The sequence below is a fragment of the Peromyscus eremicus genome, chromosome 6 (genome assembly GCF_949786415.1).
Source record: "Peromyscus eremicus chromosome 6, PerEre_H2_v1, whole genome shotgun sequence".
In the NCBI taxonomy this organism is placed as follows: domain Eukaryota; kingdom Metazoa; phylum Chordata; class Mammalia; order Rodentia; family Cricetidae; genus Peromyscus; species Peromyscus eremicus.
In genome coordinates this window covers 125,633,367-125,649,687 of record NC_081421.1, presented here as the reverse complement: position 1 = coordinate 125,649,687, position 16,321 = coordinate 125,633,367, and the positions used below count along the sequence as shown (strand labels likewise).

Sequence of the window (16,321 nt, the reverse complement as noted above, 5' to 3'; positions counted from 1 at the left end):
AAACGTGAATGCGTTCCCTTCTTGACTGTAAGGAACCCATTTGCCAGTGTGGCCAGCACAGGGGTGAACAGACAGATTTAAAGTACCCTGGAAGTTTCACAGAGCATCAGGAGAGCTCAGCGGGGTGAATAGGCATTCATCAAGAGATGGAGGAGCTGGAAGAGCATGGAGACAGGGGGAACAGCATAAACAAGGGCAAGGGATGAATGAGAAACCAAGCTGTACTGGAAAATTTCAAATAGCTTCACATCATGGACATGTCTTATAGGGGAGAGGGAGCCAGAGGGAAGGATAGAGGGAGGGAGAAAGGAATCTCATCATGAACCTGTAAAGATCCTGATGCCTTCAGTTCTACCCTGTAGTATGCAATTTTCCATTGCTATATCAAAACACTGAAGTTTAGTCATATTATAAAGAAAAATTATCTATCTACCTCACAATTTGGGAGGCCAACAGCCCAGAAAACATGCTGCCTTCCAATGAGGACCGTCACAGTCTGCACCAAATCCTAAACATGTACAACAGTGTGAGCAAGTGTGTGCTGAGCTCAAATGGCCAAATAGAAAGCCAGAAAAGGGGGAAGGTCTAGGCTTGCTCTTGCAAGAACTAGTGGAAGGGGCACAGGAATGATCAATGTCTTCTAATTAGTTGTCAGGACCCCAGATGTCCTAATTATCTTCATCCCCCTGCTTCTTAAGGCTTCTGGTACTCTACAGTGTCAACATACTGACAAGTGTGTCTTTGGGTACTAGACTCAATCCACATCTGAACATACAACCCCTTAGATTTCACATATTCTCTCAACAAATATGTGTAACATCTCAGCCCACACAGTTGAACCCCTGTGGATTTGCAATGATCCAAGTTGGGGGCTGCAGAGATGCCTCCACGTACCAAGCATGAGGACCTATTTAGATCCCCAACACTCACATAAAAAGCCAGACCCCAGTACTGCAGAGTAGAGACAGGAAGATCCCTGAGGCTCACTGGCTGGCCAGGCCAGTTTAGCCAAAATGGTGAGCTCCAGATTCAGAGAGAGGCCGCGTATCAGCAGGTAAGGTGCAGAGAGACTGAGGCAGATGTCTGTCGTCAACCTCTGGCTCCACACACAGGTACTAAGTCAATTCTTGTTCATACCCAGCAGACAGTGAACAGATGAACAAACAAAAGTGACAGTGAGTGTTAATAAGAAAAACCAAAGAAGTGAAAATATGCAGAGAGTGAGTTAGGTCCACAGTGGGTAGGAGTAAAATGCTACCGTGTCTTATAAGAGACTTAGTGGGGAGAACATCCTCATTGTTGGTGATCATTGAGGCAGAGATAAATACAGATCCAGTGGCTCTGAAGTAACAGGGCTCTTGGAGTGTTCAAAGCTAGTGACTGGAGTGTATGAGGGAGGGTGGACGAGTTGTAATGGGGTGATGGAAGGGTGGAGTATGTCCACTGGGGGAGGGATATACAGCTCTCATCTAAACTCTGAGGCTGAGAGGAAGCTTGATCAACAGATCCTAGTCATGGATGCACTGATTGAAATCATCTTTGATTAAAAAATATTAATAAGCAGTGCCTGGATGTGGCCCCTAAAGCTGTGACTCACAGATCTTGGGCACCTGCATCTTGTTGTTCTGACTGAGGAGTTCCACTGTAAACTGTTGATTCCCTTTAATTTAACTAAGCCGTTTGCGATGGATAGAATTAAACCGAATCTCACCCTCAGCAAGTGACATTGATTATTTTGCTTTGCAGCATAGTTTTTAAGTATAACACTTCCCGCAAATTATTCTGGTATTATTTTATTTCACATTAGTTATAAGGCTGTCTCTAAGTAGTTTAATTATTTTGTACTCTCCCTCCCCACTTTAAACACATACCATAAAAGTGCTCTCAGGCATGCAATGTTGTGGCACATGTCTAACTTGCTCTAGCAGCTCATGCAGGGGAACCATGTGTAATATTGCCAAGGATAAAGGTGTTCTTGGGGTTAAATCTGTGTGGCTTTATTCTGTATTCAACATAATGCAGAATAGTCAGAAGAATTATCCAAAACAGCATCACACACAGGGCTTTCAGGGATAATAAAAGAATACCAGTTCCCAACATGCCCGTAGGAAGGTGATTGGGAAAGTCCCCTGACAGGATGTAGACCTGGGAGACCTGGAGCTCTGAGGTGGGAGAAACTGCCCAGTCAGTAATGCAACATTCACTTCATGAAGCAGAATCTGGTGCTCTGGGCTTCGCATTTCTGATCACTAATATAGAGTGTAGCTCACACCACCACATAGATGAGGCTGGAGGCGTGCTTTTTAACATGTTTATTAGCTTGCTTTCTGGGATATTGCAGACACTGAATTCATGAAATTCACCCCAGGGCAAACACAAGAAATTCCAGAGCCTTGATCCTACCAGGGAGAAATCTCCATCACAGGCATGCTGGGTGACTTCCCCATGTCTCACTCTGTCTTCTGTCATGAGAACACAGTTAGGGGCCTCATTTAGTCACTCAGTTAATTGGAACCTGGAGACTGAAACAAGGGAAGATGTCTCCCACAGTGTGATTCAAGCCAAGGGAACTACTGGGGATGACCCCTTGGTGGCTGATTCCGAAGCTTGCAGGGTGTCTAGGGCAAAGATGGTGGTTAGGAGCAGAAAGAAGGAAGGAATGCATAGCTACCACTGTGAGGCCGTTGTTGGCCATTAATGTTGGAGGTATCTTATAGAGTACAAATTTTATGATCTTCCAATGATTTTGTGTTTTTTTGAGAAACTGACACACATGAGAAGATGCACCTCGTCTACTGCATTGGTGAAGAGCAGAGATGCAGTTACTTCCTGCTCATGCCATCTGAGAGCATTGGAGAACCTTCTCCAGTGCAGACTCAGAAGCTGGCTCTGGTCACCTTTGGTCTGTGCAGAACCTGCGCTGGATGGCCCCCGAGGTATTCACACAGTGCACGCGCTACACCATCAAGGCAGATGTCTTCAGCTACGCCCTGTGTCTGTGGGAGCTCCTCACCGGAGAAATTCCCTTTGCGCATCTCAAGCCAGGTAGGACCTGCTGCCCCAGGGCAGCTCTCTTTCCCAGGGCAATTCACAGAAAGTTTGGACAGCATCCCTCTCTACAGAGATAATTATTTCTAGTGGGTGGCAAGAGATCTTGCACTGTTTGAAAGTGAGCATACCATTCGGAAAATGTTATGGCCTCACTCTGGATTTAGACATAGATATCTAGATGTACAGAGTGCTTTATTCAAGTTTAGAGCTTTGATTTATCTATTTGTAATAAAATTTAGCAAATTGCCCTGAGTATAAACTGACAGGCAAAGTGACCAATGTGTTCACTCTTTGAGTTTAGATTTTAAAGGTGTCTTTCAAATCTGTATCTTGAGATGAGGAAGTGTCAGTGCCGAAATAACCTGTCAAGTCTGAAAACACATCTCCTAATAATTTTGTATTAGGTGTGGCTATGTTCTAAAAAATCCAGCTTTTTGAGTGAGTCTAATTATCACTGATGGTATAAATTATACTCAATTTACATGTAGAATGTGGAGAAGAGGCATCTAATCAGAGGCAAAGTGTGCACAGAAGGGACTCAAGGCCAACTGCATGAGCGTGTGTGTGCAAGCACACACTCATGGGTCAGAAGAGGGCATTATGTGCCCCCATCTCTCATCCTCTGCTATTCCCTGAGGCAGGGTCCTTCCCTGAACCCAGGGCTTTTATCTCCACTTGGATGGAAGCAAGCCAGCTCCACCAATCCTCCTTTTTCTGCCCCTCAGGGAGTTACGATTACAAGCATGCACAGGGATGCTGGACTTGCTATCGGGCTGCTGGAATCGATCATCCACAGCAGAACTCCAGGCCTCAGGATTGCAGAACAAGGGCTCTTAACAGCTGAACCATTTCTCCTGTCCCAAGATCAACTTCATTTGTTTATCTCATTGTTTACAATGTTCTTCTGTCTTCTCACACTGGTCCTGAAGCCATTTAAAGACTCTATATTCCCAGAACTAAACTTGTTTCAGGTACAGCTGTGGAGTAAAATTTGACATGAATCTTGAGTGAATCACACTGCCAGTGGCTGTGATGGTCACCCTGTAACAATATAACACAGAGAAAATCAAAGTATGTTAAAAAGCTGAACCAAGATCACCGTTTATCAATGTTGATGTACAGAGGGAGTGCCAGGTCTTGTACTCTTCTCACAGTGTTTATTGCCCAGAATGTTCCAGAGCTTTCCATGAATTCTGGTGTTTGTATGTGTTTTATGACTCAACTAATGATGTAACCACCCCTTGCTATGCTAAGGAAGCAAGCTTTCTTGTGAACTGGACCAACAATACCCTTTGGAGGATGTTGTAATGGTTTGTGGCTGTCTTGTTACCTGAGGGTGTATACTGTAAAGTCATTTGGGTATTTGACAATTCAATTCTAATTTCAGGTGCATGTAATATGCTTTTTTATAGAAAGATACAGCTACCTTTTCCTAATTCTGTATGTCAGTTCATTCACCTAGTACTGCTAATTTCTATCTTAGAATTATCTACCATTTACTATCCTCTATCACCTGCCTGGCTCAAGCTACAAGATTTTATTTAAATTGTTGCTATAGTATCCTCAGAGTCAAATTTATTGAGACCTAACAGAAAATTGTCTTCTAGGATAACAGTCAGTGAATTTTAGCGAACATGTGTAGCTGTAGAACCACAGCCTCCTCACGTATGCACCTCTGCACACTCCGGAATGTTCTCTGCACTTCTGTGAAGCAATGCCCCTTCCCCAGCTCCAGCACCTGCTGTTGCTGGACTGGTTTCTGTGTCTAGAGGTGGACTTCTCCCAGAACATCTCAGAAAGGGAATCACGTTGCCCTGCTTGTCAGTAACCCATTCTTTCTCACTTCTGTGTAGTAGATTGGACTGTGCAGAAGACAGCTGGTGACTTTTTGAGCTACTCTAGTTTAGGGCTGTGGTGATAAGACTTACCAAAACTGTTTAGGAGCCTATGTACTTGTTTTTATTTTTCTTATACATTTGTTCAAATATAAGAGACTGACTCCTGGATGTAATGATAAACTTTTCCATGTTCTGTATATCATCATGGAGTCCGTCAGCAATGTCTGACAACATATGCTGAAATACAAAGCTTATTGACCATTAGAGTTTGGATACGCTTGGAGCTTTCTGGCATGATTAACACTACTTTGTGATTACTGGCTTTGATAACCTACTGATATGCACATTTGGCATCCATTGCTCTTTCTTTCCTGAAGTGTTTTCTTATGGTCTTAGTATTTAGCTGTAAGAGTGTTTTGACTCTAGATGAATCTAATGTGAGGTTGCAGTGACATTCATCTGTGATCTGCTCAGCAGTGCCTTTAAAGAAGACCAAAGATTTTTCACTTATAAAATCCCTCTTATCAAACTTCTATATCATTTTAATATCTGGTCTTAAAATATTCACAGAGACATCTTCTCTTCTTATGACATGTTATATGAAGATCTGACAGGCTCAGGTTTCATAGCTGTGATATCTGCTTTGTAGTTTCTGTGGTCTACAGTGTGGGATGAATTTGCTATTTTTTGTTTAATTGTTTTTTTAATATCAGCATTCAGTTGTTTCAGTATGATTCGTTAAAGTAAACTACAATTTTCCAGTAAATTATTTTAGTGCTTTGTCAAGAATCAGCCAAAAATATTCATATGTATTTCTGACACTTTTTTATCCACATCAAAACAGACCTTCTTCCACACGTGCATCACTACTCTCTCTCAATAGTTACCACCCAGTCAACGTTAGTGTTCTGTATTTTTTCTTTGTAAAAGTTGCTTTAGTTATGTGGGCTATTTTTATTTTCACTATGAATTTTAGAAGTGGCTTGTCCTCTCAGTAAAAGGAAGCTTGGAAAATGAGTCACCATGCATTTAGTCCTTAGACTTAATGCACACTAGTTGAGGCTGAATTCGTGTTTCAATCATATTGTCTTAGAAAACAGTCTGTCTCTCCCTGTGCTTAGATCTACTTTAATTTCTTTCAACGAACTCACAATGTTATATAAATCTTACATAATTTTTAGATTTAACTATGAAGTTTTTAGTTTTGCATGCCAATTTGTTTCTTTTTAGTTTAATTTTTAAATACTTCATACGTGAGTATGGTAACGCCTGATTCCACCTCTCATTCCCCCTTCAATGTCTCCTTTGTCCCCCATTCCATCTCAAATACATGACTCCTTCTTTAACTATTATTTCATATACAAAACGAACATGTACACATATAAGTGTATGTATCCCTTTTTGTAATTACTTTGTCTTTTTAATAAAATTTTCCAAATATCTCTGAAATGCAGTCACCTCCATCTCCTCTACATAGTGTATTCCTCCTCTTCACATGCAGAATACCACACAGTATTGGTTGGTTGATTGTTGTTTGTTTTGTTGTTGTTGTTGTTATTTGGTTGGCTATTGATTAGTTGGTTGCTGTTTGGTTGTTCGTTGTTTGTTGTTTGGTTGGTAGTTGGTTGGTTGTGGTGTTCTAGTTGGTGGTTGTTTTCTGGTTGTTTGTTGGTTGATTGGTTATTGGTTAGTTGGTTGGTTGTTGGCTGGTTGGTAAGTTGGTTGATTGGTTGTTGATTGGTTGGCTGGTTAGTTAATTGGTTGTCAATTGGTTAGTTGTTGGTTTGTTGGTTGGTTTGCATTACTGGGACTAATCATAGGTCCTCAACATGCTTGGCAAGTGGACTGCCACTGAGCTACCCACCTAGGACAGATAGCTATCCTTGTCACCAGTTTTGACTGCCATCTTTTCTTTACCAATTGTTAGTTTCAGCATTCTGAATGTTCTTGTTTAATTGAATGGTGTCCCTCACTTGAAATCCCTGATGTCTATCCTGTGTTCCAAAAATAACAAAATTCATAAAACCATCTCCACAAATGTCCAACAACTACATGAAAACAAAATTCCCAACACCCTTAGCCATCAAAAAAAAAAATACTATAAAGAGGGTAACCCAATTGTGGTTAGAATGGCTTTACCAAAAACTCAGAAAGTAACACATGTTGTTGGGGTTCTAGAGGAAAGGCAGCTTAGATACCTTTTCAGTAGGAATATAAATTATTACAGTCATTGTGGAAATGCCTTGATAAACTAAAAATAGAGCCACCCTATTATTCTGTCTTTCCTGCACGGGGCATATATCTGGGAGGAAGTGAAATTAGCATGCTAAAGAGACACTGGCATTCCTGTGTTATGGCAGCAACATTCAAAATGCTGAGATACGAAGCTAGCGCCAGTGTGCAGATAAATGGATAAAGGGAATGTGATTACCCCACAGACAGAGTGAAATATCACTCAGTGGTAAAGAAGAATGAGATTCCGTCATCCCAGCAAAATGGATGAAACTGGAGGGCATCATGTCCTGTGAAATAAGAAAGATTTAGGAAGGCAGAAAAGGAGAGGAGCAAAGAAAATTAGGTAATGAGTACAGAAAGAGAAAGAATGAGTTGTGGTTTTCCAAAGCACACCAAGTGATGATAATTCACAATCAACTACTATATATTTTATGAAGACATAAAAGAGAGATCCTTGAAGCCTCTGAAAATGAAGAAAAGTAAGGAGAGGGCGGTGCTAGCTACCCTCATTCAGTTGGTGCATGGTCCGACATGTGCATGTGTTTCCTGTCACACTTCTTTAACGTACCCACTTAATACATGCTGGTCAGGAACAAAATTCACACAGTAAACCATCCAGAACCCTCGTGTGACTGTCCCCCACCCAGTCCTCCCACTACCCTCCTCCTGCCATCACTGGTCATCACTCTGCCTCTGTTTTCCCTTTCCCGTGTGCCGTGGATGTGTCCGATCCTTTTTGATGAATTCTCCCCGACTTTGTTTATACTGACATTGTGTATTGTTAGATATCCCCAGCATAACAAAAGATTCTTCCTTACAGTGATCTCTAATTCTCTAGTATCGAGTTACGGGTACTTTGCTGCACCTCATGTCACCATAGTTGTTGTATTTATTGTTTGATGCTCCTTAGTCTTGTCATTTTCTCTCTTGCATAAACCTTGTGAATCCTGAAATGATCAACTGAAGGAGCCGAAGACCCTTCCTTCAGAAATAATTACTCTTTTTAAGGGAAAAATACTATTTAATGTAAAAGAAGTCTTGCTTAAGACCAATCTGATTCTAGTGTTTCAGATAGTAAAATTAATAGTACTTTATTGGAAAGAGAATTCATTTATGATGGATGCTGCATTTTTAAGAGTTGGACAGTGACCATGCATGAAGAAACAAGACTCTAATATCATCATGGTGGTTAGGCAATCTAGCACATGCTCAGCAATGAATTGTATACAGCACCTGACTCAATGTGACTATACCTCAGCCACTCATGAGAGGCAACAATCTGACACAGCTGCGGACAGCCTTGTCAATTATGCGTGGGGCTTACCTTCTCTAATCTGTAGCATGCTAAACCCCTGGAAATCTAAAAGTAGAACTCCATTGTTAGCATTGACTCTAACACTGTGGTAGACACACACGCCCAGGAACTCAAAACTAGGGAGAGTCTCTTTCAGTAGCACATGTTCAAATTAAGCTTTTAATCCAAGTTTTAATAAGAATTGAAAACCCATCACTTCCAACACATGGAGAATCAAAACAACCAATGCCTTCAGGGCCAGGGGACATGTACACAAGCTCAGTCCCAGGGTGTGATGTCTATGGGACCACATGCTCAAGCCCCACCTCACAGATGCTGTCTAATCTTGTGGAGTGTCAGGCACCACAGGTGTGCTTGCTCACTGTTATTAGATGAACTGACTTCAGCTCATTTGTTTCTTTAGCTATCAAAGGGTTTTTTTTGTTTTGTTTTGTTTTTTTGTTTTTTTCGAGACAGGGTTTCTCTGTGTAGCTTTGCGCCTTTCCTGGAGCTCGCTTTGTAGACCAGGCTGGCCTCGAACTCACAGAGATCCGCCTGCCTCTGCCTCCCAAGTGCTGGGATTAAAGGCGTGCGCCACCACCGCCCGGCCTTATCAAAGGGTTTTTAAGTGCTGGTACCAAAGGGTTTTTAAGTGCTGGTACCAACTTAGTTTTCTAAAAGAAAGCATTTCTCAGCTGATGCTGCAGAAGTGTGAAGGAATCCACATGGGCACACGTCTTATAACCTTCAACAAGTTGAGGGCTGGAGCAGTGGCTGGCAACAGTCAGTACTCACTGAACAGGCTGACAGTAGTCAGCACTTACTGAACATTTCCTAATGAGGAACCAAGTGTTTCTCTTGCCTTCACACTACTCACAGTGAGGAGGGAGGCTCTGAAAGGTACCTTGTAGAGTAAGCCCACTGAGAGAGCAGCAAATAATATCAGCAATTTTCTGTGCCACAAAAAAAAAAAAAAAAAAAAAAAAAAAAAAAAAAAAAAAAAAAAAGCCCTGACCAAAACATGTTAGAAAGGAAGATTTATCTCAGCTCACAGTTTTGGAGTATTCTAGGCTGTCATGGGGAAGACATGGACAGTGGCTCTCGGCATGCATACTGGGAACAGCATGGACAGTGGCTCTGCGCTGGGCAGCAAGAGTATGTGTCAGAGCTAGTTTACTTGGTTGAAAACCAAAAGCAGAGAGCAGGGCCGGAACCAGGGGCCAGGGTATAACATGTAAAGGTACTCCTAACGAGTCCTTCTGGTTCCCCCAGCTATACTCCATATCCTAAAGTTTTCAGACCCTCCCTAATTGCACCACCAACTGCAGAACTTCAAAACATGAGTCAGTGAGGGACGCTTCACATTCAAATAATAACTCCTGAAGAACTAAAGGTGTTCCCGGAGGGGTTTCCTGGCCAGACTGATAGCAGGAAAAGAGTGGAAAGGATTGTTAGACCATATCCCATCTGAATTTTATCTTTCAAAATTACTTCTCATCAAATAAATAATAGAATGGTAAGAGGCAGGTATTCCAACAGAAAGCAGAGTTAACAAGGTTCAGACATGTGACAAAGCCATCAGTAATTAACTAGGGAGGAAGCAGGGTTATGCAAAGCAGTGGTTACAAAGCTCATGCTGTCCAAGTAAAACTGGAAACAGACGGTGAAGCCCCTTGTGTAAGTCAGGGCTCTACAGACACAGAATCAGTAGGAGATATCCACAAGTAGAAAGAAAGAAAGGTAGCTAGATAATGACAGGTAGATAGGTAGATAGATGATAAATAGATGATAGATGATTGTAGACAAATTTCTTATTAAATAAAAAACATGGAGCGAAATTTAGGGGTGAAAGCCTTAGACATCGGGGAAATAGGAATAGCTACCAGCTAACCTTACCTCACCATGCTGCAGCTTCCAAAGAGAGCTACTTCCTGTCTATCCATGCCTTTATTGCCTTGCTGTTCTGCCCTCTCATTGGCTCTTAGCCCAGCTACCTCACTTCCTTGTCACTGCCTATCTGTACAGGCCTCCAGCTCTCTAAGGTTGGTACTGGTATTAAAGGCATGTTCCCTAATATGGCCTTGAACACACAGAGACCCTGCCTGCCAAGTGGTCAGATTAAGGGTGTGTGCTACCACTGCCTGACTTTTGTGTTTACTTAAAACAGCTTGCTATTTCCTCTAATTCTCCAGGCAAATTTTATTAAAGCACAAACAAAATATCACCACATTTCAGCACAAATAAAATATTACCACAGATGATTGATATAGACTAATAGATGATAGATTATTGTTTGATTGATTGAAAGTGATAATATATATGGTTGATTGGTAATACATTCATAGTAGAGATAAGAAATAGATATGAGAAAAGTTATGATGGAAGCTTAGTCACATGATTTGAAATTCTGCAAAGTCCTACAGTCTGCCAAGCAAGTGTGTACTTCAATCTAAGTCCAAACCACTGAGAAGCACAGGGAAAACTACATCTACTGGGGTATGTGTGTCCAAGAACCCGAGTCCTGATGTCCAGGGGTAGGACAGCACTGATGTCCCCATTTCAGAGAGGAAAGCTAACTCGCCTATCCTCCTTGGCCATTCACTCCCTTGGCCCCGAGCAGATCAGATGTCACCTGCCTAAACTAAGAGCAGATTGTCTTTGCTGCATCTGTTTGTCACAATGCTAGCCTCATCTGGAAACAACATGACACGACCAGATACAGCGTTTTGTGATCTATCTGTCATCCCTTGAGCAAGTCAATAGTGCCATAAGTCTTATGCATATCAACAGTGGAAGCCACCGTAGGATTTTAAGAGAATTTAGAATGTTCTTTATTCTTACTTGGCAAAGGCTGGATTGTAGTTCAGATCAGGAGACCAGCTTTTCTTTAAGAATCTGGACCATTCTAACTGGAGTGGTAGCTTGGATGGAAATGGGAAGGTTGGTTAGAAGACTGGAAGACGTGAACAAAAACTTTCCAATGGGTTGAAGTAGAAACACATTGAAGAGTGAAACATCAAAGATGCCTGATGGGTACAGGAAAAGAGCAGATCAGTGAGAGAGATACCACTAGAAAAAGAAAGAGCTGAGACATTGAGACAAGCTGAGAGCGAGCTCAGCACGATGATGGAGCTTGTTCACTGGCAAATAAGAGCTACCTTGGATGCAATTTGGAGAAAGAAATCAACATCTGCTTCCCAGATTTGATTTCTCTTCTGGGCTTGTCTTCTCTAACACATCACAGGCAACAAAAGAAGGATGCCAGATGAGTTAACCCAACAACACATACTTTACCTAATCCTATGTTGTCCCCAGCTACCCAGTCATGCAGATCACCCTGAAATCTCAGCTTGAGTCCAAAGAACAGCCTCTTTTGCTTTGCTTTCTCCAGAATGGTGCCAGCTGGTTCACAAGGAAATGTGACTCTGCCCTGGATTTCTCGATGCTGAGCTCTTGCTAAGTCTGGGAGGCATCAGCGAACGAAGAACATCTGACAATTCACTGTAGCCAAGTTTAGGGAGAGGAGGAGAGACTTGATAGTAAAAGTTTAGTTCAGAGCCATGAGCTGGAAATCCCAGAACCAAACACAGCCTGTGGCTCTGGGGGGTGGGGAGGGGGTGGTCTCACACATAGCCTTTAATGAATGACAGCATACTTTACTTAGAGACATGCTTATGCCACAGGCTGCATACGTGTAGGCACTGAGTTCCCCACTCCTCTTTAAATAGTGGTTAATTGTGTCCACCTTCTACATGATATGGATCCTAACACATCCTGAACATAATAATCTCAGATTGGATAAGCACACTGATAGTATGGACAAACAGCAGGGGAAATGGAGTGGGATCAACCCCGTGTTTGCTGTGCTGATCCTTATCAGTGTATCACTGAAATGAGGTGAGCCAGCTGATCACTGCTTGCATCCTGGGAAGAGTCTAATTGGTCCAGTAGATGCTGATCTTTGCGTGGCTGCAGCTGATGCCAATGCTCCGCTGCTTCCACTGTACTGACAAAGACTGCACCAAGGACAGACAATGACACTGCTTAATATTTTAAAAATTAAGGCAAGCGGGGCTGGAGAGCTGGCTCAGTGGTTAAGAGCACTGGCTGCTCTTCCAGAGGTCCTGAGTTCAATTCCCAGCAACCACATGGTGGCTCACAGCCATCTACAATGTGATTTGGTGCACTCTCCTGGCACGCAGGTATACATGCAGGCAGAACACTGTATACATAATAAATAAATGAACAAACAAACAAATTAATGCATGCTTAGTGCCTGTTGTGGTTTGAATAGAAATAGCCCCCAAAGAACTGTGTATTTGAATGATTGGCCCACAGGGAGTGGCACTATTGGGAGGTGTGGCTTTGTTGGAGGAAGTGTGTCACTGTGGGTGCAGGCTTGAGGTCTCATATGCGCAAGCTGTGCTCAGTGTGGGACACCGTCTTCTGCTGCTGCCTGTGGATCAAGATGTAAGAACTCTCAGCTCCTTCTCCAGCACCATATCTGCCTACACGCAACCACATCCCACCATGATAATAATGGACTAAACCTCTGAACTGTAAGCCAGCCCCAGTTAAATGTTTTCTTTATAAGAGTTGCTACTGTCATGGTGTCTCTTTACAACAAACCCTGACTCAGATGTACACTCCAGTCCTGCCCACTCTAGCCAAAGGTCGATGGACAGTGCAACTTTAACACAGAGTGTGTCTTGGCTCTTCCTGGGATTGCAGGACACTGTTGCCTTGACTACAGCCTTAGAACCAATGGTGTGCAATGAGCTGCACTTTGAAGAGCACATGCACACAATCAAAATTTAAAATGTCCTATAAACTTTGTCTTGGTCAATGCTGACAGATACTTACTTTTACTTTATTTTTTCTCCTATACCCCATTGTGTGTGCGTGTGTGCATGCATGTATGTGTGTGTGATGTGTGCATGCGTGTGTGTGGTGTGTATGTGGTGAGTGCATACATGTGTGTGTGGTGTGTGCATGCATCTCTGTGTGTATATGTGATGTGTGTGTGTGCTGTGTGTACAGTGTGTGGTGTTTGCATGTACATATATGTGTATGTGGTGGGTGTGTGTATTCATGTGTGTGTGTGATATATGTGTGTATGGTGTGTGTAGTATGTGCATGCATGTGTATATGTGTTGTATGTGTGTACATGCATTGTGTGCATTGTGTGCATGCATGTGTGTATGGGGTATGTGTACTGTCTGTGTGTGCATGCATGTGTGTTTGTGAGGTGTGTGTTTGGTGTGTATGTGGTGTGTGCTGTATGTGTGGTGTGTGTATGCATGTGGGGGGGCGGTGTATGTGTGGCATGCATGTGGTGTGTGGTGTGTGTGTAGTGTGTATGTGTGGTATGTGTGTATGTGTGGTGTGTGTGGTGTGTGTATGTGTGGTATGTGTATTTATGTGTTGTATACAAGTACATGGAGGACAGAAGAAGACCCGGGGTGTCTTCCTTGATCATTCTCCATCTTGTTTTTGATACAGGATCTCTCTCACTGCAACTAAAGCTCACCATTTTACTAGATTGGGTGACTGGCAAATTCCTAAGATCTGCCTGTCCCTGCCCCACCCAATCCTGGAACTGCAAGCATGTGTGACTATGTGTAGCTTCTACATGGTGCTGGGGATTTGCACTAAGGTCCACTGTGTTCATATAAGAGATCCTTCTCTGGACCTCTTTTTTCTCCTTACAACAGGATTTTTTTTTTTTAATTTTACAAAATAAGCCAGTGAGGGATTACTTAGGAGCTCAGAATCCAGTACATAATTAAGTATGTGTAAGAAATGGATGATTCATTTGTTGTGGAGAGCTGTGACGCCACTCTTGCCCCAGGATCATGCTACATCATGAGCTGGAACTGATGCAGAGAAGGCAATTGGTAACCTTCAAATTTGCAGTAACTCACTGTAATGTTTGACTTTCTCTACCCAAAGACAACCTTAAAAAGACCTCAGACCCCTGATGATCTAAATAAAGCAATAAGCAATCAGTGGTGTTTTAACATCTCGCCTTCCAGGTTCAGATTACAAAGGACTGCTGAACTTTTAGATTTGTTGTTCTCAATAACAGCGGCTGTTAACACTTATCCGGAGTCAACATCATGCTGGGTGTTTCAGATATGTGTCAGCAAGGACTGAAACCTGTGCTTTGGGTTCTGTTAGGGCAGGCATTGATGTCACATTGTAGTGAGGACACAGCCAAGGCCCTGAGCCCATAATTGTCACCATCAACAGGCTCTTCCTGCTGAAACTCATGCTTAGGAAAATTATTACTTGCTGAGACAAACTGCTTAATTGGCTCTCCCAGGGAGTTTAGAACAAAGCCAGCCTCAGAGTCTGGCCTCCAATTCCCCGCAAAGGGCATTTCTTCACAGGCCGTGATGCTTGTTTGCAGATGCCTTCACCAAAAGATTATTGAATGAGTTTGCCACGAGGTCTCAACAATTCATTTGACTACGCTGTAATAGCCCACTGGACAAAATATTCATCCCACAATGCCTCTGGATGCTGGGCATAGGGTTTTCTTCTGAAGCATAATAATGAGTTTAATAACAATTAACATTAATCTACCCTTTCACCCGTTCATGGGATGTTGAGGAGTCCAATAAAGCTGAACTAAGCCCTCCTGGTGTCACTCTGGCTCATCACATCTCGGTCCGCTCAGTCGGTATCTTTTTGAATGCTTGTTTTTTGCCAGTTACTACATTATGCTCTGCTGACATGCCCTGACCTCATGAAGTTCATGACTGCAGTGCAGAGGCAGGTAAATAACCAGGCAGCTCAGTAGTGGGAGCTGCAGGAGTGTCCAGGAAGGATGCAAGACAGAGTACATTTATGCCAACATCCAGAACAACAGATTCCACAAAGGAGAAGCAGGTCAGCGAGACAAGCCATGTTGTAGAACTTAAACATGAAGGCATCAGAGATTGCAGTGATTAATTTCTTAATGACCCATCCGCTCACCACATTTTATTGAAAATAATACACCAGATTTCCACTTGGACTTGCACTTGCATAGACTATTCAATGCTTTTTGATTTTTAATTTACCACTGTCCTGTGTACGCGTATGGGTGCAAGAGGGTAGCACCTGGCAGCTGTGTGGAGAATGGGACAACTTCGTGGAACCAGTTTTGTCTTTCCATTCTAGGTTCTGGCATTTGAACTTGTCACCAGGCTTGTGTGGCAAGAGCTTTTACCACCCAAGTGATCTCAACAGGCCCATAAGTACTTTTTGATACAGGAATTATGGAAGAGGGTTGTCACTGGGTGTGTGTGACCTGTTTTTCAGAGATGACACTAATGAACGTCTTCTCTATCTTGAGCAGGTGTTCCTAGACACAGAACAATTCAAGACCTCTGATTGGCTCTTTGGTAGAAGAGACCCTTAGGTCTTGCTCAAGATAATGTGAGTGAGAAAAACTATTTTCTAGAATAGTACTGTTCAATATGGAGACGACTGAGCATGGCTATTTAATAACTGTATTAATTGAAACTATACAAATTAAAAATTCAGTTTCTCAGTTTACATTTCCATATTTTAAGTGCCCAACAGTCTACTGCTTACATATTGAACAGTGCAGAAGGACATCCCCATCACTGCAGAGAGATCCAGCAGGCATCTCTGTACAGTGCAGAAGGACACCTCATCACTCCAGAGAAGTCTGGGAGCCAGCTCTATACAGTGCATGCTAGTTATATTTCAATAAATTCATTTACTGAGGGTAGAATTTTAAAAATAATTGCGCAGTTAATTGTTGCTTTTGTTTTTAAATTTGGACTTATTCTCTCTAAATGGCAAAGTTTTCTTTTCAAAAGCAGAAACCAACATTTTCATAAATCATTTAACATATTTTCTGTAACAATAAAAAATGTATTTGATGAAT

At 42.3% G+C, this 16,321-nt stretch overlaps 1 protein-coding gene across 1 annotated transcript in view; it reads left to right on the top strand.

Moving 5' to 3' along the window:
• Positions 1-16,321, top strand: part of Tnni3k (TNNI3 interacting kinase) — a 265,004-nt gene that overhangs the window by 171,181 nt on the left and 77,502 nt on the right. The window contains exon 20 of the mRNA XM_059266495.1: positions 2,913-3,045. Coding sequence (XP_059122478.1) covers positions 2,913-3,045 — 133 coding nt within the window. The remainder of the gene's footprint in view (positions 1-2,912; positions 3,046-16,321) is intronic.